The 22393-nt window shown below is 43.8% G+C and overlaps 1 protein-coding gene across 3 annotated transcripts in view; it reads right to left on the bottom strand.

Annotated features, from left to right (window-relative positions):
- Window positions 1-22393, bottom strand: part of PLCE1 (phospholipase C epsilon 1) — a 369052-nt gene that overhangs the window by 197138 nt on the left and 149521 nt on the right. For all 3 annotated transcript variants that reach the window (XM_069568060.1, XM_069568061.1, XM_069568062.1), the window contains one exon: window positions 1293-1581. In XM_069568060.1, the coding sequence (XP_069424161.1) occupies window positions 1293-1581 (289 nt within the window). The remainder of the gene's footprint in view (window positions 1-1292; window positions 1582-22393) is intronic.

Raw genomic sequence — 22393 nt, 5'->3', positions numbered from 1 at the left:
TTACTACCTAGCGACTACAAGTTCCATGGGTGGAAAAGTGAAAGTGAAAGTCACTCAGTTGTATCTGACTTTTTGCGACCCCATGGACTATACACGCCACGGAATTCTCCAGGCCAGAACACTGGAATGGGTAGCCTTTCTTTCCTCCAGGGGGTCTTTTCCATGGGGGTAAGGGCTATGTTTTGTCCCCAACCCAGAACGCAGGGGCTCAAAAAACATATGCTGAATGAATGAAACATATATGGATCTAAGTTTCCCCTCTTTAGTCTCTGGGATTAGTGGTCCCCATCTTGTGTTTTCCTTCTTTCATCATTTATAACCGATCCACAACAGTTAAGGTGACACCAGAAAACAAATTAGCATGGCATCCACATGGTACACAGACAGGTGTGGACCTCCTCTAGGGTCTTCCCAAGGGGTGCTGGGGTGGGGCGGCGTAGGGGAGGTTGAAGGTCAAGGAGGAAGACCACTGGTGTGATAATCGCAGGTCTGGGGCTTGCTGTGGAGGGACGAGAGGGGCTCTCCTTGCGAGAAGTGGCAGGATGTCAGAGAGGGTTCTTGGCAGCCCCTGAGCAGTGGAACGCTGCTCTGCATGGTCCCTGTCTGGCTGGCAGCTTCGTGCCAGGGAAGGATGCCAAGTGGGTGGTGACAGCTGTGCAGTGCACAAATCTCCATTGGTGCGCAGCCATTTCTGACCTGCCTGTCTGCCACTTGTTGGTAGCAGCTGGGAAGTTCTGATGCAGAGACCCCATACTCCACTAGTTTTCATTTCTTAGCAGGATTGCTGACTATCTTAGTCTTTTAAGATGGGAGTCATTGGAAGATGGCCTTTAGCTTCTCCGGTCAACGTGAACCTATTAATTCTGTGTAGGCAAGAGGACTCTATTCCACTCGGTTTTGAGTGAAACAGTTGGTTTTCACTGTGACCACATGACTACACTTTTTCACGAGCTTTTTCATTTTTATTTTTTTACAGTAATTGACATCTGTCATATACCACCACTAGGAGAAATCATCTATTAGAATAACTTAAAAAAATTAAACACAGCCTTTTAGTCATTTACTTCTTTTTAAAAAGAAACTTCAAAATCTTAACGTTCATTATTTGGAATGCTTACACCTTAAGGGATTTTGGTAAAGGACTATCATTTTATATTCTTTTAAAGCAGCTACCCTTTCTGAAAGTTGTTGATAAGAGGACTCAATTTTCCATGAGGAGATGCATAAATGTTAACTCAGACTCTTTTCTGCATTGAACGATGAAGAGTTAAAAGTGAAATGTCAGACAGTACCTTTCAGCATCATTCGTCCTGTGGATCCTCCAAAAGAATTGAGGAGGCTGCTTCTTGCTCCTAAAGATGTGGTGGCTTCCAGGAGAGAGCCGGTGATGTACTGAGATATGGAAGTCCTTTGCAGGGTGGCACGATACTCACACACTGTGTCTCGGACACATTGCTTTAAGTACGGACTGACACTGATCCTTTCATGGGCTGTCTCGGAGGCTGGGAGCTTGGCGAAAAAATGGAGAAGAGATCTAATTGTCTCTTCCGTGGCTTCTCCCCTTCTCACTGCACTGTAGATCTGTGAATAGCACAAAGTACAGGAAGTATTAATCTAGTTTCTTAGAAAAGCAAATTAACTTGTTGACAAAATGCCAAGATGACTTATTAAGAAAGAAGTCTCAGTCGCTCTAAGCGCAAACACTCGTGAACACTGGGCTCATACATTAACCTGAACATTCTACAGACACCATTTATTTGGGAAAGCTATGTGCAGTTATGAAATAGGTCGTTCAAACAACCCTGCTATCAAACAGAGCACTTACGACTTGTACCAACCAAAAATATATTCAGCTCAAATTTCTCCTCCTCTTTAACAGAGCAAAGCTCATCTACAGTGGGACAAGGGCATACCTTTCCTATTTGTCGTTCTGGACTCTCTTGAGTGACTCCCCCAGATCTGTCTATCTCCAAGGAACCCTGCAGACTCACATTCATGAGGAATCCTCCTTTCATGCTCAGAATGAAGGAAGGGTGAGTGGGTTAAGGGGCAGGAGAACTTCTATGTTCCCTTTTTGGTTATAAGCTTTCAATCCATCAGCTTGGATGAAAGTCTTTGAATCCCTTTTCCCCTCTTCCTCCCTGACCTCCACATCCAGTGAAATGACAGATCCTGTGCACGTCTCCTTCCTTCCTTTCTTCCTTCTGCCTCTGCCACTATCCTGATTTCCTCTTTCCTTCATCATCTGAACTCACCAAGAATTATTTCAAAGATATTGGATTATTACAACATTTTCCCAGCCATAATTCCAATCCACTTCAGTGCAATTGTCCAACATGCATTCATGTAGCTCTGCTCTGTGCAAGGCACTGCATTGAAAGATGTAAAGTGTTTACGAAGAGTAACAGACACCCCTTGCGCTGTAGGACTTCACAATCTAATTTAGAAAGTGAGAGCTGAAAGTTATGAGGTTTGACATGATATCTGGGAGGTATGGGGTTTTGTCAAGGTCTCTGGGAAGCCGGAGCCTTCTTGGCAGTGTATAAATGCCAGAGAAGAAAGATAACACAGGGTGAATTAATCTAGCTTTCTGATGGTGGAATAAATGTTTACTATATTGTGTTGTCTCCATCATGCTACCTTGAGCACCATGTCTTGGTTGACAATTGATGCATTAAATTAAAAAATTGTTCTTCTATGTTTATATACCAGTTATGTGTTAGGCCTTGGTAAATACAACAGCTTCTCCTCTCTGAGAGTTCACAGTCTAATAAGGAGGGTGAACAGATAAAAAGTTCAGGGTAGGGTGACAGTGGAGGTCATTTCCTCTGGTGACAGCGATGAGCGGCGAGGGAAGGGAAGAACCTTGCATGCCCTCCAGACTCCGCACACACCCTTGTGATGCTGCACACTCCAAAGCTCACCTTAACTAGCACGCCGGGGTACTCAAAAGGACCCCTATGGAGCTAGTCTGTGGTAACACCCCGACTAGATTCCTACTCTGCCTTCCTCTGCTTTCTGGTATAGACTTTCCATTTGAAGACAGGGTGTGGAATCTTTAATTCTGTTGTTAAATTCCTAGTGGCCACAGAGATGGTGTGCTGGGACAGAAGGAGCCCAGGCTTTGGGGTCAGGTTTGTGGGGTTGCACACCCAGCTCTGCCTTGACCAGTCAGAGAGGATACTAATGCCCATTCTTAGAGATATTCTGGGATTCCCCCCGACAATACATACAAAGTGCCAGTCTGGTGTCTAGAAACGGTGCCCATTAGCACCGAGCAAGAAGAGAATGGACCCTGCTCTAAACAATCATCAGGTGATTGTATAACAACAGAGCACAGGCTATGAAATTCACAGTGATGGAGTTATACCCTTGCTCTTACGTGCTGGATAATGTCATCCTAACCTTATTTGGGTGTATTGTGAGGACAAATGGGGGTAGAGAATTGCAGAGCTCAGGACCTGCTTTTCTTCTCCCAGCTCCAAATCACACAGGCAATCTCTAACACACTAAGTCTCAAAAGAGTCCATCAGAAGTAAACACTCTGGATGTTCAGAGAAGAGAACCCACTGTGAGATTTAAGAGGTAAAGATAAAGAAAGAAGCCTGGCTCTAACTGGGGCAGCTGAGGGAGGCAAGTCACATGGCAAGTAAAGGTGAAGAGGCTGGAAAACATTGTGTCCTGGGGACAGTGAGGAGAGCAGGTATTAAGAGCAGAGAGTGTAGGGAAATCATTGGGGAATTGAAAAGTTCAGTTGGCTTGACAAAGGAGAGCCTTGAAAGTCAAGAAAAGAGGTTTAATCTATCAGAGATGGGTAGCCCTTCATTGTTTTTGGTCTATTTGTTTGTTTTCAGCGGAGGAAAGCTGCTAAAAAGGCCCAGTGGCTCAGTGCTAAAGAACCTGCCTGCAGCGCAGATGCAGGTTCAATCCCTGGGTTGAGAAGATCCCCTGGAGTGGAGCATGGCAACCCACTCCAGTATTCTTGTCAGGGACATCTCATGGACAGAGGGGCCTGGCAGGCTACAGTCCATGGGGTCGCAAAGAGTCGAATATGACCAAGAAACTTCACTTTATTTCACTTTGCCACCGGCAGGCACATAGTGAATCCCTCCTAGATTATCCAATGGCTAGTCCACTTGCCATCACAGACACGCGAGAGAGCCCAGCACAGATCAGCTCATCCAAACTAGGAGAACCGTCCAGACAATTCACAGGAATACAAGCTATATAAATGACTGCTGTATAAACCATGAAGCATTGGGAATGCCTTGGCACAGGGCAAAAGTCAACTTACACAATGATGATGTGGTAGGTGCAATGATTAGTATTTCCTTGCATGATATCTGAATCCACACACTAGCCCTATGAGGTTGACTCATTTTGCAGATGGGGACAGTGAGCCTAGAGAGGCAGAGTGAGACAATTAACTTCACACAGCTGGTAAGCGACTGAGCCAAGACTGAAGCTGGGTTTGTCCAGTTCTGTGGTTCCGCTTTATCCATGGCACTAAACACGGTCACACCCAAAACCCAAACAACAGCATTCAAGAAAATGTTGTTTTTTGGCAAGACTGTTAAGTGAAGTTAACATTGCAGTTGTTTTAGTTTTTATTCATGATAATTCCTTTCATGGTCACCCTAAAGTACTTTGGAAAACAGTCAAGTTACGACTAATGAATGAGCAAATATGTTTCCTTTTTATGGAGATTTGTAGTTTAAATTACAAGGTGAAAAAATATATAAACTTTATCTCACTTGATTAATGTGGTAATAGAAGGTGCTGAAAATTAGACAGACTAATGCCCTATATGGGTCAATATCTTTTTTGATATAAAAGCAGCATCTTACAACAGGGCATCCAATCTTGGTAAAAAGATATGTGTCCATCCATTTATCCAACGATTGATTTTTATTTATTGAAAACATACATTGCGCCAAGCCCAGTGGCTTTGGGGATCCAGCAGAAAGCAAAAAGAACTTTATTTTACTGGAGGAAGGCAGACAGTAAACAAGTAAATCAAATAAGTTAGCTAAAAATTGCAGGCTATTATAAATAATCAAGATACATTTCAGATATGGACTCTACAGGACTTGCTAAAGTCACTGGGAATGAAGGAAGGAGTCAAAATTTTCATAGTTGGCCATTGTGGAGTTCTTAGAACTTTTAAGATATACAGCATTTGTCTTTATATGTATATTTGCATAACATAAATATAAATTAATATAAATATTATAAATCGACTATACTTCAATAAAAAAGATTTATATAAAGAACTATAGATCAATGTTGCCAAAAGTGCCCTTCATAGCACCTATGTTTACCCACCACTGTGAAGTGTGAGTGGGTCCCCTCCATGGAATTACACTACTTCCACTATGGTGGGGCTGCGTTTGAGAAGCATGACCTCAATATTATGAAGTTACTTGCATAAAAGCAAGCAGTCCTTAGATAATACTTAAGGAGACATTTGAAGTTCCTTGTGACTCAAGAAACCAACACTGGGACATGGAGTTCAGATCCAAACCCAAATAAAACAAACATTCAAGGCTGGGTAATTCAGACAGAGATGAAATCAGACTTAAGAGCACTGAAAGACATAAAGCAGCCAGGCACATTGGGTCCATAGCACTCACCCAGGAGGAAAGCTCCTTCTTCTGTACAGCCAGAAAGGGCTTTGTCTTATCTTGACTTCTACCTGGGTCAAAGAGAGTGCTTGACAAGGGGAGTCAATTTTGTACTTGCTCTGTTCCAAAAGCTTTCTTTCTAGGGTCAGAGCTCTGGAAAATCACAGTGTTCTAAGATCTGATAGCATATCTCATGAAATCTTTCAACAAGAAGAAGGCTTGTTACTTAGGTGTCCATTGACCCTTAACAGTAATATTTGTGGGCTTCCCTGTGGTTCAGACAGCAAAGAATCTGCCTGCCAATGCAGGAGACCTGGGTTCAGTACCTGGGTCAGGAAGATCCCCTGGAGAAGGGAATGATTACCCACTGCAGTATTCTTACACTGGAAATCCCATGGACAGAGGAGCCTGGCAGGCTACAGTCCATGGGATCTCAAAGAGTTGGATACGACTAAGTGATGAGCACACACACACACACACACACACACACACACACACACAATAATGCTTGTAATCACCACAACATCTAATGAATGTTTAAAATGAAGTAGGCACTGAGCACTGAGACACGATTTCATCGAAACTCCAGAACAGCTCTAGAAAGAGGTCCTACTATTACCATCACATAAAAATAAGGCACTAATGCGCATACACCTGACTCAGCATCAGGACTCTGCATCTGTAAGCCAGTACTGCTAGCCACCAAACCAAACAGTTAGAGAATCCTATACTGCTGTTGTCAAAGAAACCTTTTTTCAGAGAGGAGTAGATAGCTAGTGGGAAGCTCCTGTATGGCACAGGGACCTCAGCTTGGTGCTCTGTGATAACCTAGAGGGGTGGGATGGGGTGGGTGGGAGGGAGAATCAAGAGAGAGGGCATATATGTATACATATAGCTAACTCATGTTGTTGTACAGCAGAAACTAACACAAATGGTAATATTCTAGTTTAAAAAAAAAGCTAGAAAGAAAGGTAGAGTGGATGCAAAGTACTGATAAATTTACCAACAGCTGAATTCGCAACAACGCTACTGACCATTAGACAGTGGAGTCATACTTTCAAAATCTGAAAAGAGAACCTAGATTACTATGGGTATTGCAGTAGCGATCCTGCCACCTCTCTTTATGGTCTGTTTCCTCCCTCTAGAATGCAACTTCAAGAGGATTTTATTTCCGTTTTCACTCCTCTATCACCAGCGTCTGGAAGTTTTGGCATTACAGCTTCTCAATAAATAGCTCTTGATTGAATTAATGAAGGTCTTTTATATCTTCACCAAGAAATTGGCTAGAATCCTTTAGTTTTTTGGTCATGACCTTACTGGATTTATCTAAACCACAGGTGGCATTTTATTGTCACCTGTATGTTCTGAACATCAGCTACAGAAGTCACATGAAATAGCACCAAATCTTTACAAAGCATTCAGAAAAGCTGCAACCAGATGAGGCTCTAATTGTGATCTGAGGGGCTCCCCAGGTGGCTCAGTGGTAAAGAATCTGCCTGCCAATGAAGGAGACACAGAAGACATGGGTTCAATCCCTGGGTTGGGAAGATCCTTTGGAGGAGGAAATGGCAACTCACTCCAGTGTTCTTGCCTGGAAAATCCCATGGATTAGATGGAATTCCATGGATTAAATTCCATTAAATTCCATTCCATGGATTAAATTCCTGGTGGGCTACAGTCCATGGAGTTACAAAGAGTCAGACACAACTGTGTGACTGAGCACGTACAAGCACGCACACAAATGTGACCTTTTCTGAGAAATTCACCAATAGTTTAACATTATCCCATTATCATTTGCTGATTTTCCTAAGAGTTGAGAATGCTTAATCAGATCAAGTCTCCATGCTGAGTTTTCATGAAAATGATGATTTGAAAGAATCATGGGTGTTTTTCTTTCTGGCTTACTTCTCTCTGTATAATCGGCTCCAGTTTCATCCACCTCATTAGAACTGATTCAAATGTATTCTTTTTTGATGGCTGAGTAATACTCCATTGTGTATATGTACCACAGCTTTCTTATCCATTCATCTGCTGATGGACATCTAGGTTGCTTCCATGTCCTGGCTATTATAAACAGTGCTGCGATGAACATTGGGGTACACGTGTCTCTTTCAATTCTAGTTTCCTCAGTGTGTATGCCCACCAGTGCAGTATACTAACGCATATATATGGAATTTAGAAAGATGGTAACGATAACCCTGTATGCGAGACAGCAAAAGAGACACAGATGTACAGAACAGACTTTTTGACTCTGTGGGAGAGGGAGAGGGCAGGATGATTTGGGAGAATGGCATTGAAACATGTATAATATCATATAAGAAACGAATTGCCAGTCTAGGTTCGATGCAGGATATAGGATGCTTGGGGCTGGTGCACTGGGATAACCCAGAGGGATGGTATGGGGAGGGAAGTGGGAGGGGGGTTCAGGAGTGGGAACTTATGTACACCCATGGCGGATTCATGTTGATGTATGGCAAAACCAATACAGAATTGTAAAGTAAAAAAAAAATTTTAAAAAAATAAAAATAAAAAAATAAAAGGATCATGGGGCTTAGAGAAAACAGATACGGATTCAATATGGACTTTCTGGATTCAGCAAATGCTGAGTTGCAATTACAGAGACTATGGTACATGCATGAGGACAACGACAAAAAAAAAAGGACAAACTCTGTCATGTGATCAAAACCCACCCCCTACCACGGTTTTCTATACCTAACATGAAGTGGTCAACTAACATTATCCCTACATCCCTCTTAGTGTTACTGTTTGATAACCAATACGTCTCAGCTTCTTAAATGGAGGACAGAGGATATTGATTAACCTTAATTTTAATGATAATTCTGATCATGATACTTTTTAATTTTTTTGAGTAGAATTGATTTACAATGTTACCTTACTTTCTGCCGTACAGCAAAGTGAATCATATATCCGTATACACACATACACCTTTTGTAGATGCTGTTCCCACATAGGTCATTACAAAGTATTACATAGGGTTCCCTGCACTCTACAGTAGGTTCTTATTATCTATTTTCTATATAGTAGTATGTATATGTCAATCCCCATCTCCCAGTTGATCTCTCCCCACCTTCCCCTTGGTAACCATGTTCGTTACCTGCATCTGTGAGTCTGTTTTGGAAATAGGTTCATTTGCACCATTTTTCCTAGATTCCACATACAAGTGATATCCTATGATACGGGGTCTCTCTCTGACTTACTTCACTCAGTATGCCAGTCTCTAGGCTCATCCACGTCACTGCAGATGGCATCATTTCATTCTCTTTTTAGAGCATCATTATTCTTGAATACAGCCTATAGTCAGTATCTCACTTATCAGCATTCTCCTTCAACATCATCTGTCATTTCTCACTAGTGACTATATATCCACTTCTAACAGCACCCTTAAACTCCCCCAAATGTGATACTTAAAGTAGCCTGAGCTGGAAAAACAAATAGCCACGGTTATCTGAACTGTGTAATCTGAGAGTTAATAGGCTGGGGAACAATGCAGGAGCCTTCCTCAAGGAATCAAGTGTGAGAGTTGTGGTTTGGAAAGCCCTTTTACTGGTCTCATGGGCCCCTTTCCTAAATTCTGGAATCCAGAAGCAGTGTTCTAGAAGGCTGAGATGCTGGAAGCTTGATTTCTGATGGATGTGTGTGTCTATACAAAATGCAGTGACATAAAAACCGCCAAGTTTCCTGAAGAGTCAACAGAAACAGTGAGGCTGTTATGGGCTGGAGGGTGGTAGCTGAGGCAGCCTGGAGGCCAGAGTGGTAAGGATGGGGAGAAGGAATTTGGTAGCAAGCCCGTCGCTTCCTTTGCTCTTCATTCTACATTCCATTCAAGTGCCTGTGCAGAGAATTCCATTCTACTGAGAATATTCAGACCATGCACGAGACACTGACCAAACAGAGCTCCACAGAGCCAAAAATAAAGACTTTGCTAAGGCCAGGCCAATTAACCAGAGCTATGCCACCCGCTTCTGTAGGAAGTCAAAACTTTATGACTGCAGGAAACGTCTAAGGAGTGTGAGGGGATGTCCCCAGGACACTTGATAATCTGGGAAGGTAAAGGCTGGGAATGAAGGCCCTTCCACATATCTTCCTCCAATCCACATTTTACACTTGCGTTCAGATTTTGCCTCCTCTGTGCAGCTTTCCCCCAGCTTCAGCAAGAACTAAGCATCATTTTTTTGAGTTCCAGCTGCCCCCATAGAAAACTCTACAGTGGCACTTTCTGTAGACTGGGGAAGTCGCTGTTTACTCCCCCTCCAGGCTCTGAGCTCCCCAGGTGGGGACAGCAGTCATGTTTTGTTCCACATTTTGTCCCCAGCAGGAAGCACACTGCCTAGCTCCTTGCAGGCAGTGAAGAGAGGGGGTAGGGGTGAAAGCACTGAAATCCTTAGAGCAGGTGCTCAAAGTGTGGTGCCCAGAACAACAGCCACAGCACCCGGGAACTTGTTAGAAATACATATTCTTGGGCCCCACCTCAAACCTACTAAACCCAAAACTCTGGGGTTGGGGCCCAGAAATCTGCTTTGTAACAAGCCTTCTGGGTGATCTTGATTCCTGCTAAAGTTTGAGAACCTGATATTTTATGAGATCACATTACCTTTCATTTCTGACTGCACTTCTCATGTTATCCGTCCCATAAACATGCACATCCATGCCATCTGCCTTCTAGAATGGGAACTCCTGAGGGCAGGGGGGAGGTACTCATGTCTCTCTATTTCCCCAAAGCCCCTACCTCAGAGTCCAGCACAGGGCCAACTCGATAAATGCTATTTCATGAAGAAGCATCTCTTGCAGAAATTCCATGCAGCTATTCATGTACCAGGCCTTTCTGAAACGATGCTTCTAGCTTAATATTTCCCAAGATGAATCATGTCTGAGATACTAATTCTACTGGGAATTACCGTACAGATGAATCATATTTGTAATGAGAAAACCTGGCTGCCAAGGAAGCCTCTTGAAAAAAAAATCGAATCAGTACAAATGGATTATGTTGGGAGGCTTGTGATGTCAGGCTGTGAATTAGGTCGACGGAAGGGATTTAAAGGCCTGAACTACCAGGCTCCCTGCAGCTCCAAGGAGCAGCGGGTCAGTTAATGAATCACATGGGGACAAAGCCCCTGCAAGACAAAAACAAACTTACACAAATCCTCTAGATTGTGTTGCCCTGGCTGAGAGGCTTGCGGCAGCGCTCTTGCTCAGATATGCACCTTGGGAGCTATGAGGGAAAGTTCCTGAAGTCCTGTGGCTCCAGGCTGCTGTGTCCACAACAGGTAGATGAGACCAAGATCAATCTGTAGGGCTAGGTTGTTTGCTTCCTGAGCCCCAACTGGATCCCTACTCACCAAGCTTCTAACTTCCCTTCCCCTGCCCAGTTCAAAATGATCAGTTCAGTTCAGTTCAGTCTCAGTCGTGTCTGACTCTTTATGACCCCATGGACTGCAGCACGCCAGGCCTCCCTGTCCATCACCAACTCCCAACATCAAACTCATGTCCATTGAGTCGGTGATGCCATCCAACCATCTCATCCTCTGTTGTCCCCTTCTCCTCCTACTTTCAATCTTTCCCAGCATCAGGGTCTTTTCCAATGAGTTGGTTCTTCACATCAGGTGGCCAAAGTATTGGAGTTTCAGCATCAGTCCTTCCAATGAATATTCAGGACTGATTTCCTTTAGGATGGACTGGTTGGATCTCCTTGCAGTCCAAGGGACTCTCAAGGGTCTTTTCCAACACCACAGTTCAAAAGCATCAGTTCTTCAGTGCTCAGCTTTCTTTATAGTCCAACTCTCACATCCATACATGACTACTGAAAAAACCATAGCTTTGACTAGACAGACCTTTGTTAGCAAAGTGAGGTCTCTGCTTTTTAATATGCTGTCTAGCTTGGTCATAACTTTTCTTCCAAGAGCAAGTGTCTTTTAATTTCATGGCTTCAGTCATCATCTGCAGTGATTTTAGAATCCCCCAAAATAAAGTCAGCCACTGTTTCCACTGTTTCCCCATCTATTTGCCATGAAGTGATGGGACTGGATGCCATGATCTTAGTTTTCTGAATGTTGAGTTTTAAGCCAACTTTTTCACTCTCCTCTTTCACTTTCATGAAGAGGCTCTTTAGTTCTTCTTCACTTTCTGCCATAAGGGTGGTGTCATCTGCATATCTGAGGTTATTGATATTTCTTCCGGCAATCTTGATTCTAGTGTGTGCCTCATCCAGCCCAGCATTTCTCATGATGCACTCTGCATAGAAGTTAAATAAGCGGGGTGACACAGCCTTGACATACTCCTTTCCCAATTTGGAACCAGTCTGTTGTTCCATGTCCAGTTCTAACTGTTGCTTCTTGACCCGCATACAGATTTCTCAGGAGGCAGGTCAGGTGGTCTGGTATTACCATCTCTTTAAGAATTTCCCACAGTTTGTTGTGATGAAAAGCATCAGTGGAACCATCTATCCTGATGGCCCCAAGAGGCCCCTTTCTGCCTGGGTCATTGCTTCTGGACCAACCAACACTACCTTTCCTCCTTCTGTTCTTTGCGTGAAGACTGCCTGAGGCTGACCTCCTGGAACACACTGCTCTGACCACCAAGGGTGGGACGGAGAGCAGATGCCTTAGGGTGGAGAGAAAGAGCCTGGTCTTTGCATCCTGTGATCCTGCTGGACTTCTAGTGCTACCACCTACTAGCAGCGGGAAGTAACTTGTGTTTCTTTAATGGAGGTTATCACAGGGTTGTTATAAACCAGGATTAAATGAGATAAGATATCTATGGGTTCTCCAACTGCATAGCCCTGGAGGATCCAAGTGTTCACTATAGCATCCATACCTGAATCTCTAGAGCTCTAAGGCCATGCCTGCTTGCTTGCAAGACCAGAAACAACTTCGCACCCCGCATACCTATCACCCCTCCCCCTCCTAGTTATTCGCTCGTGCTCCCAAGGTGGTGGAACCTCTTCTAAGCTCAGGAGTGTTTGCCCAGCCTCCTCAATGTGAACTCATGTGGAGATGTCTGAGTGTTTTCTGGTCCACAGCTCCATGAACAATCAGACTCTGAGCTCAGTTATGGGCAAGTGCACCTGCAACGCTATAAATGCAAAGTCTTATTGCAGTGCCTGGTTACATAGGTGGCATTCAATAAGTAGGAACTTCTTAATAATCCTCCTGGTTAACATGGGAGTTACAGCATGAGTCCTCTCTCCCCCCAGGCTCCTTCCTTCCTCTCACTCCTCTGCTCTCTTCTTTCTCTCTAGGTTTTTCCTGGAAGTGTCTTCTCCAGCTTCCTCTGGGTCCCCACAGTTCTTCACTCCACAGGTTTTTATTCCATCCCAAGTTCATGTCCCCTGTTGTGCTTTTTTATGCTTTATTTCTTATTGTTTTTCCTATTAACTCGTATCCCATTTTTCCTTGCTCTGTCTTCCCATCCTCCTCACTTGCTCGCCTTTTCTCATCTCTCTCCCTCACTCTCATTTCTTTTCACTCCCCTTTGATCCGGATCCTATGAGCTTCAATTCCATGGGCAAAGGAAGAGGTGGGAATAAGGGAGCAGTACTTACTGGTATGATCTGCCAACCGAGACCCTCCTCTAGTTGTGAGCGGCCACTTGTTTGTCATTATTGAATGCATGTGTTTCTACTACCAGAAAACTGCAGTGCTTTAATTCCTGAAAGTCTCTTCTGTGATGGGAGCCAAGTGAATGGTCAGTGGAGAGAAGCTAGGGACATTCCTCCCCCGCATTGCCAAGGAACAGAACTCAGTGATTGAGCCAACACAGGACCCACCCTCAGCAACAGGACCCAATGTAAGCTGGCTTTGACTATCTGAGCTGGTTGCAGGCATGATGACACTGACTTCAGAGCCTCATGCTACCAAGTAGACTTGAGAGCTGTTTATAACAAGCTGTAAAGACTCTCAGGTTTCATCTGAAGGTAGAATCAGGCTTAACAGCCAGTTAGGGAGCATACTTCAGGTAGAGCAAGTGGACTAGGTAGCAGTGGGTGGATAAAGACCACCAAGTCTCTAGGAGCTGGAGCCACCAAGAGCCCAGTCAGATCAGAAGGCAGCCTGGGGAGGGGCTCTGCAACAATCAGGCCTCAGGCAGGGGCACTCACCCAGGGGCACTCACCCAGGGGAATCCTCTGAGAAGCTTGGACTGGCAGGCAGGGCAGACACAAAGTCTCTGGCTGCACTTAAATTTCTGAAGGAAAAGGTATTTATGCCTATGAATAACTTCCTTATTTGGACACCAATCATTCATTTGCTCAACAAATATTTACTGGCTGCCTACTTTGTGCCAAAGAGCATTCCAGAAACTAGAGACAAAATGATGAATAAAACTGTTTTTATTCTCAAGAAAACTTTCCAAGCATCAGGGGAAGTAGGCCAGAATGTAGGCAATTCTCTGATGGCAGGCAATTCTGCAATAGTGTGAATACAACGTGCTCCAGGTACACAGAGGAAGGTCTTAAAAGACCATAGAAGGCTTCTCCTAGAAAGTGACATCTACACATAACCTAAAGACAGAGAGCTAGCCAGGCAAAGAGGAGGCAAAGAAGAGGGATGAAAATGTTTTAGACAGAAGGAGTACCATGTGCAAAGTGGCTCCCTATTGGAGCTAAGAGAATGGGCAACGAACCTGGGGAGATGAGCAGGGTCCTTCTGAGTCTTTACAAGCGGATGCCATTTGAGCCCAGAACTGTTTCCTCTCACAAATATTTTCCAAGCTAACTACCATGGAACTGTCTTCAATAAGAAAAACAAAAAACAAAAAAACAAACTGTTTACACCTAGAGGGTTATATCTCCTGTGCCTGAGGACACCTATCACCTCTTCAAGGTGTCATGCTAAACACTAGGGATACAACATCAAACAAGACCCAATCTCATCTTAACTCACCAAGGGGATGGAGACGATCACTTCTAAGATTTCTTAAATGTGCTAGTTTCCTTGTTATTAACAGAAACCAAAGGGAAGGGATGAAGTGCCCAACATACCTGCTAACCTGGACTAAGAGAGACCATGGACTCCATTCATCCCCACAGTGTAACACTGACAGAGGCACCCCACGGGACAGGCTGCAGGTTAAGACTTTTCCTGTCTAGTAGGAGGTGTGGAGCCAGATAGAAATGGGAAGGCGCTGAAGGAAACGTGACCTTCCTCTGTACCTTTGGAAGACAGCAGAGGAAAGAAAAGCCTCTGAGAAGGTTCCAAAATATTAAGAATTACAGAAAAAGAAACCGGTGAATGTATTAGAATTGTACCCAGTTCACGGAGAAGAGTAAGAATACTCTGTCTCATCCCCAGATAGAGAATTTCTGCCCTGTTAGAGTGGCTGTCAGCTACATGCGTGTCTGAGCACATATGTTCAGGGATAGGATTATGCAGAGAAACTGAAGGTCAGAGACATTTCAGAGGGCTCAAGGGTGTGGGAAAGTCAGCATCTCCCACCTCCCTTATGACTATCCTGTAGTGGTTATCCTGAGCAGCATTCCAAAGAACTCCATGGATATCATTAAAAACAAAACAAAACAAACCTAAAGTTGATCAAAACCGAGGGTGACAGTCATATTAAAGAAAAAAAAGTTTCTAATTTACATTCCAAAAATAAGGCATTTTAGCCCTTACATTGCGTCATTTAAAAAGCCTGTTCTGTTGTCTACTGAGCTTAAGGTTTTCCTTGGCTATCAAAACAAAGAGGTCTTTTGTTGACAGAAACAGGTGACAGTGTTTTCGTAAAAAGATGATATACAGAATAATGTTATGAAGCTCTATTGTGCAAAAAGTAGACTTAAGAGCTTTCTCTGTCTCCAGAGTCTCTGAGCTTCTTGCAACAATCTAAAATACTCTTGTCCTTCACTGTGAGAGAGCCCTAAACAACTGGATGGAGTGTGATTCTCTAAGACTTTGTAAAGGACACCATGCAGATGTGACCATACCTAACCAAAGACAATCTCAGCAACAGTGTAAATACTAGCCATAGCTGTAACCAACCCCCCTGGGATCAACTGTGGGGTGTCCCAAGAGTCTCTCCCCTTTGTACCCTCCATGATTACAATGATTTAGGGTACGTTGTATTGCATACAGTTGAAATTCATGTACTATTCCTCGAGTTGATTTCAACTGGCTCTTGTATTGACTGGACAGTACCCGTATGTCAAGGCAGGGGCAAATAAAGATGATGCAGCCAGCGTTAGCATGAGTCCATGGCCAGGTACGCTGAAGGAGGGTGAGGACACTGAGGCTTACTTCCAGGAGAGCAGGTAGGAGCTGCTGGAATGTGAATTGAAATACGTGAATGTAGTGCTGAGTGGAGGAAGGGGCCTTTGTGGGATCGCACTCCATGTAAATCCTAGACATTTCCGAAGCTTCTTCAGATTATCAGTGGGTGGGTGCTTTTCAGAAGCAAATGAGGCTTCAGCTGGAGGGTTCTATGATCCACGGCCACCTTTTGTTCCTTGAGAGGCTCATTCCCTGTGTTCCTCTCTCAAAATCTTGTGCCCTCACTACAAGAACCCCAGCCATGTTCAGCCATCCACTTTATGTGTGTGAAAGACAGAGGGAGTTCTATCTGTTGTGTTCATGATGGAAGGAGAAGGACCACATATGGGGACCTGGCACCAGGCCACAGTGAGGAGCAGACCACAGAGGATCCTCTCAACACCTACTTGTGCAGGTTCCAGCAGTGACTAGGATGTGCCAGGCACTGGGGACAAAGAGGGAACAGGCTCTAGAGAGTCAGGGTATGCGGATGATATCAGAAACTCTTTCTTTTCTTTCAATGCCCTCCGTCCAAATCATTCCTTCTTCATGTCAGCTCTTCCCCTTGCAGCCATCGAGAAACTAAGGTGATCTCTTTTATGAGGTGGAGTATGTTCAGCACGGCTGCCCCTGGCCAGGTTAACTCTGGTTTCCATCCATCCCCTCCAGCAGGTTCTGGCATCTGCTCTCTCACATTTTGCCCTGCACATGTTCCTAAGAATTCTTAAAGAAGACTTGGCAACCTTTTCTTACCAAAGCCATGGATCCTTTCCCCACATCCAAAATCAATCAAAGACCAAGTTAAATCAAAGGGGAAGTTAAAAAGAAATCACAGTATTTTCAGACACAAGACAGAGAAATAAGAAAAGTCAAGAGTGGTGTGTAGAACATAGATAGCAAGTAATCCACACAGTGAACAGTTAGGAAATCCAAAAAAGAGGGGGATATGTGCATATCTATGGCTGAGTCACTCTACTATACAGCAGAAACTAGCACAATATTATAAAGCAACTATACTCTAAGAAAAATTAAAAAATAAATTGGGGTATCTGTAGGTAGAGCAGGAATTTGGTAAGGAGAGAATCATGAAGAAAATTTTGAAGCTGGAGATGCAGAGAGGAAGGCGGGGGCAGGAAGAAAAGAAGCAAGGATGGTGTGTCTGAGATGAGCATGTTCCAAGGTTCGCCCTGGTTTTGGATCTCAGAACAATTATCACTCTTTGTCACTCCTCTGTGAAGTGCTTACTGAGTAATCAATGACTCACCTTTGTTTCATCGAGTGTCTCTTACATGATCAGGGATAGCTGCGAAAGCAGGGCAGGTAATAGAGAAAGTTAATTAATAGGATGAGACAGGAGATAATAAGTGAGAAGAGAGAGGCTCAAGAACTTGGGAACAGGCTGATTTCACTGGGATGTGGGTGGCCACCACGTGCCTAGAATCATGTGAGGGCAAAAAATTAGAGCACACCAGAATTACAGAATTAACCTACTGTAAGGTCTGAGGATAAAGAAATAAGGGAAGAGCTGCACTGCGATCACCTTGATTATCTGAGGTGATGTGGAGATTACCATACTAGTGGCTTGGTATAAAACCCAAGCATGACTGGAGTCAGACCAGGGAGAGATCACAAAAACACATTCACCAAGGAACTAAGTCCCAAGATGGACAGAGCTGAGCTAGGACAGCAGAAAGGAATGTGTTCTTGGGCACAAAAAGCTGCTGGCTCTGAAGCGTGGATCTGGGTTGAGGAACAGACTGTCAGCCTGAGAGGCTGAATGTCCATCCCTCCTCTCCTGCTGTGGGCCACGTCACCACCGGTCCCCGTGCATCCCAGAGGGAAGGGAGACAAAGGCTGGGAAACCCAACTTGCTACCATCTTGTGGAGAGTGAGGGGGTCAGTTGAAAACAGACTCTTCTTTCCCTTTGGAGAGTTTGCCTCTTAGTCCAGGAGACTCGATGCTAAACATCCTGAACATTCTGGGCCTGAGGAGTTGCCCTGGGCTGAGACTTTGCTATCACAGCAAAGAATCTATGCTCTAAAGTCAGGTGCTATGGAAGCTTTCAGTTCCCCCAGATCACTATGACTTCCATTTTGGTGGCTGCTCCCCAGTGGCCATCGGGGGCCAGGTGGGCTGCTGGGTCCTGTGGTGTGCCCATCACACACCTGGAGTCATGCAAGGAACAAGGTGGTGTGCCAGACAACACGCTCATAGCTGCTTGTAAGTAGATGCAGAGAAACACCCATTCAGATACACACACACCTGTGCACCAAGAAGACTCCGCAGGGCCTTGCTTTGATCTGATGGTCTTCCATGGTGATGCCTTAGCATGGTCACGAGAGCTCCTCAATAACCTCTCTCCATCCATCCTTCTAGCATCATTTTCCATTATCACCCTACCCGAACCCACTGCTCCTGCCAAAATGAGCTGCTTATTCTCCATCCCCCTTAGCACACCACAGCCTTTGGCTCTACTGTCACACGATACCTCTAGCTTCACATTCCTATTAGAAACCTACCCATTCCTTAAGGCAGTATTAACGCTGCTTCTTAGAAATAATTGTATGACCTTGGGACAGTTACCTTCCCTACACCCAAGTTTCACTGAAGTAAACTGGGGATACTGGGTGGTGATTAATCATCTATATAAAGCACAAAGAACACTGTCTGGGACTCAGTGCGTTCTGGTCTTTTTTCACCCACTGGATGTCCCAGGACATCCGCATGGCTTCTGGCCCATCTTCCCCTGTACACTCAGATGCTACCTGGAATATAGGTGAGCGCTAAATGCCTCCAAGCAGGCTCTGCATCATTTTGCTCCCTTATTGCCCCCATTTGAAGCTCTTTCAAATATGAAAGGAATGGGTGGACAGCAAAGTTTCTTCTCTGCTGTTCCTAATTCACTTAGTGTGAAGTCCTCTTAGTGAAGCATAGTTGTGGCTTTTTAATTTTTTCAACAGCAGTTTTATTGAGATTCACCCATTTGAAATATACCACAAATGAATTTTGGTATAGTCACAGAGTTGTACAAACATCATGGTAAGTTGCTTCAATCGTGTCCGAGTCTTTGTGACTCGGATCCCACCAGGCTCCACTATCAATGGGATTCTCCAGGCAAGAATACTGGAGTGGGCTGCCATTTCCTTCTCCAGGGGATCTTCCCGACTCAGGCATCGAACCCTGGTTTCTTTCGTCTCCTGCATTGGCAGGTGGGTTCTTTACCACTAGTGCCATCTGGGAAGCTCAGTACTAATTTCTAATTTTAGAACATTTTCATTACTGCAAAGAGAAACCCCACTTCCATGAGCAGTCACTTCCCACTTCTTCTCTAGCCTCTCCAGGCCTAGGTAACCACTAACATACCTTCTATCTCTACAGATTTGCCTATTCTGGACATTTTATATCATCACCTGGTTTTTGTTTTTAACCTTCACTCTTTATTGATTTTTTTGCCTTTGTGGCATGTGGGATCTTAGTTCCCTGGACCAGTGATCGAACCCATGCCCCTGCAGTGGAAGTGCAGAGTTTTAACCACTGGACTGTGAGCGAAGTCCCCTTCCTGCTTTTTAAAGGGCCCAAACTCTTCTTTCACTCATCATTAATCTATTTCCTCAAAATACCCAGCCATAGGACCAGGCCCACGCTAGGCATCCAATAAATGCTCTGTTGAACGAAAACCAAAAGCTGAATGAAAATCAAAACAGGTTTGATGTAAACATATTTCTCCCTGCCCCCCCCCCACCCCCCGCCAGTTTCTTTTTGGACCTTGCTGGTCCAAAGCAAGCTGGGGAAATAAATTAGGAGCAGTGGTGGTGTGTTTTTGTTTTTCTAAGGCATAGAAAAGCTTTGCTGAGTCTCCTTAACGTGAAATTCTAGTGCTGCTGCTGTTGCTGCTAAGTCGCTTCAGTCGTGTCTGACTCTGTGCAGCCCCATAGATGGCAGCCCACCAGGCTCCCCCGTCCCTGGGATTCTCCAGGCAAGAAGACTGGAGTGGGTTGCCATTTCCTTCTCCAGTGCATGAAAGTGAAAAGTGAAAGTGAAGTCACTCAGTCGTGTCCGACTCTTGGTGACCCCATGGACTGCAGCCCACCAGGCTTCTCAGTCCATGGGATTTTCCAGGCAAGAGTACTGGAGTGGGGTGCTATCGCCTTCTCCGAAATTCTAGTGCAGCGGTTCTCAAACCAGGCTGTGGCTTTGTGTCGCCTGAGAAACAAGAAGGCAGGAGCCCTGCCCATCTCCACCCCACCCCACAGGTTCTTACTTATCAGGCTACTGTGGGTCACATCAGCATCTTTTAAATGTTCCCCGATTTTAAATATGATTCTATGAACAGCCAAGGTTGAGAACTCTCATTCCAACGGAAACAATCACTCTAAGCAAGAATAATTGGTTGAATTCCAGCCATGCCCAGAATGATACACAATCCAAGTTTTCAACCCTGTCTTCAGGGAAATAAATCTAAATTTTAAAGAAAGCAATAAAAACCAGAATATTCATTTCACTAAAATTTTCTTTATAGCCAACGTTACTATTAGACTGAACTATATGAAATTGATGATTCTTGATTGTTTTAGCTACAAAATGAAAATTTCATACTATTCAAACTAATCAAATGCATTTATTTCATGACATAGAAGATACATACAGTACTCAATCCTAACCGTTGACTTTCAAATCCATCTGTGCTTCATAAACTTTTAAAAAAGAGCATTTCAGGCTTTATTAAATATATATTTCTAGTAGTAGAGGGTGGAAAATAAATCCAAATAAAGCCATTATGGAAAAGAAAAGCACAATAACTCACAAACAGATAAACACCAACTTTATAGAAAACCTTCACTTTTTGTCATGCATTATTTCTGGAAAGCATGTTATAAAGCAGATTGTCATAAGCAAGTTATTTTCCCATAGGAAATGTCTTATGATTAGGGATTGTGTTCCAGACAGGACATCATGTAAATCAGAGATATGATCCATAACAAGCCACAAAAACAAAGTTGCAACAACTATAAACATTTATAGACTTCTAAAATAATAAATCTTTTATTTAAGCACCATAAAATACCACAATTGTATTTGGCCTATTCATTATTATACTGTTATTGTGAAAGGTAATTTAGCATTACCCATCAAAATACAAAAAGTGCATATTCTTTGATCTGCTTCTAGTGATCCTTCCTATAGAAAACCTGGCCTTCTCTTTTCTCCACTTACAGCACCAAGTAAAAAGGTCCCAGTCTAACACAGATGGCCAAAAGGCACATGAGAAGATGTTCAATATCACTAATTATTCAGTTCAGTCGCTCAGTCGTGTCCGACTCTTTGCGACCCCATGAATTGCAGCACTCCCTGTCCATCACCATCTCCCGGAGTTCACTCAAACTCATGTCCATCGAGTCAGTGATGCCATCCAGCCATCTCATCCTCTGTCGTCCCCTTCTCCTCCTGCCCCCAATCCCTCCCAGCATCAGAGTCTTTTCCAGTGAGTCAACTCCACATGAGGTGGCCAAAGTACTGGAGTTTCAGCTTTAGCATCATTCCTTCCAAAGAACACCCAGGACCGATATCCTTTAGAATGGACTGGTTGGATCTCCTTGCAGTCCAAGGGACTCTTAAGAGTCTTCTGCAATACCACAGTTCAAAAGCATCAATGAAAGAGAGCTCAGCTTTCTTCACAGAGAAATGCAAATCAAAACTACAATCAGATATCACCTCACACCAGTCAGAAAGGCCATCGTTGAAAAATCTACCAACAATAAATGCTGGAGAGAGTATAAGGAAAAGGAAACCCTCCTACACTGTTCGTGGGAATGTAAACTGGTACAGCCACTGTGGAGAACAGTATGGAGGGAGGTTCCTTAAAAAACTAAAAATAGAGCTACTATATCATCTAGCAATTCCACTCCTGGGTATACATCTGGAGAAAAACATGGTTCAAAAGGATACATGTTCATTGCAGCAACAGTTACAGTAGCCAAGACAGGGAAGCAACCTCCATTTCCATTAACAGATGAATGGAGAAAGAAGATGTGGTCCCTATATACAATGGAACATTACTCAGCCATCAAAAAGAATGAAATAATACCATCTGGAGCAACATGGATGGGTCTAGCGATTACTATACCAAGTGAAGCAAATCAGACAAAGAAAGACAAGTATCACATGGTATCACTTACATGGGGAATCTAAAAGAAAGGATTCAAATGAACTTATTTACAAAACAAAAACAGCCGCACAGACTTAGAGAAGGAACTTATGGTTACCAGGGGGAAGATGTGGGATGGAGAGATCAGGAGTTTAGGAGCGACATGTACACACTAGGATGTTTACAATAGGTAACCAACAAGGACCTACTGTATAACACAGGGAACTCTGCTTAATATTCTGTAACAAACTAAACAAAAAAAGAATTTGAAAAAGAATAGATATATGTATATGTATCATTGAATTACTCTGCTATACACTTAAAACTAACAACATTGTTTTGCTTTCGTTTGGGGGGGGGTTTC

The sequence above is a fragment of the Ovis canadensis genome, chromosome 22 (assembly GCF_042477335.2).
Source record: "Ovis canadensis isolate MfBH-ARS-UI-01 breed Bighorn chromosome 22, ARS-UI_OviCan_v2, whole genome shotgun sequence".
NCBI classification, from domain to species: Eukaryota; Metazoa; Chordata; class Mammalia; order Artiodactyla; family Bovidae; genus Ovis; species Ovis canadensis.
Note: the sequence above shows the minus strand (reverse complement) of the source record. Positions and strands in the feature narration are given on the sequence as shown.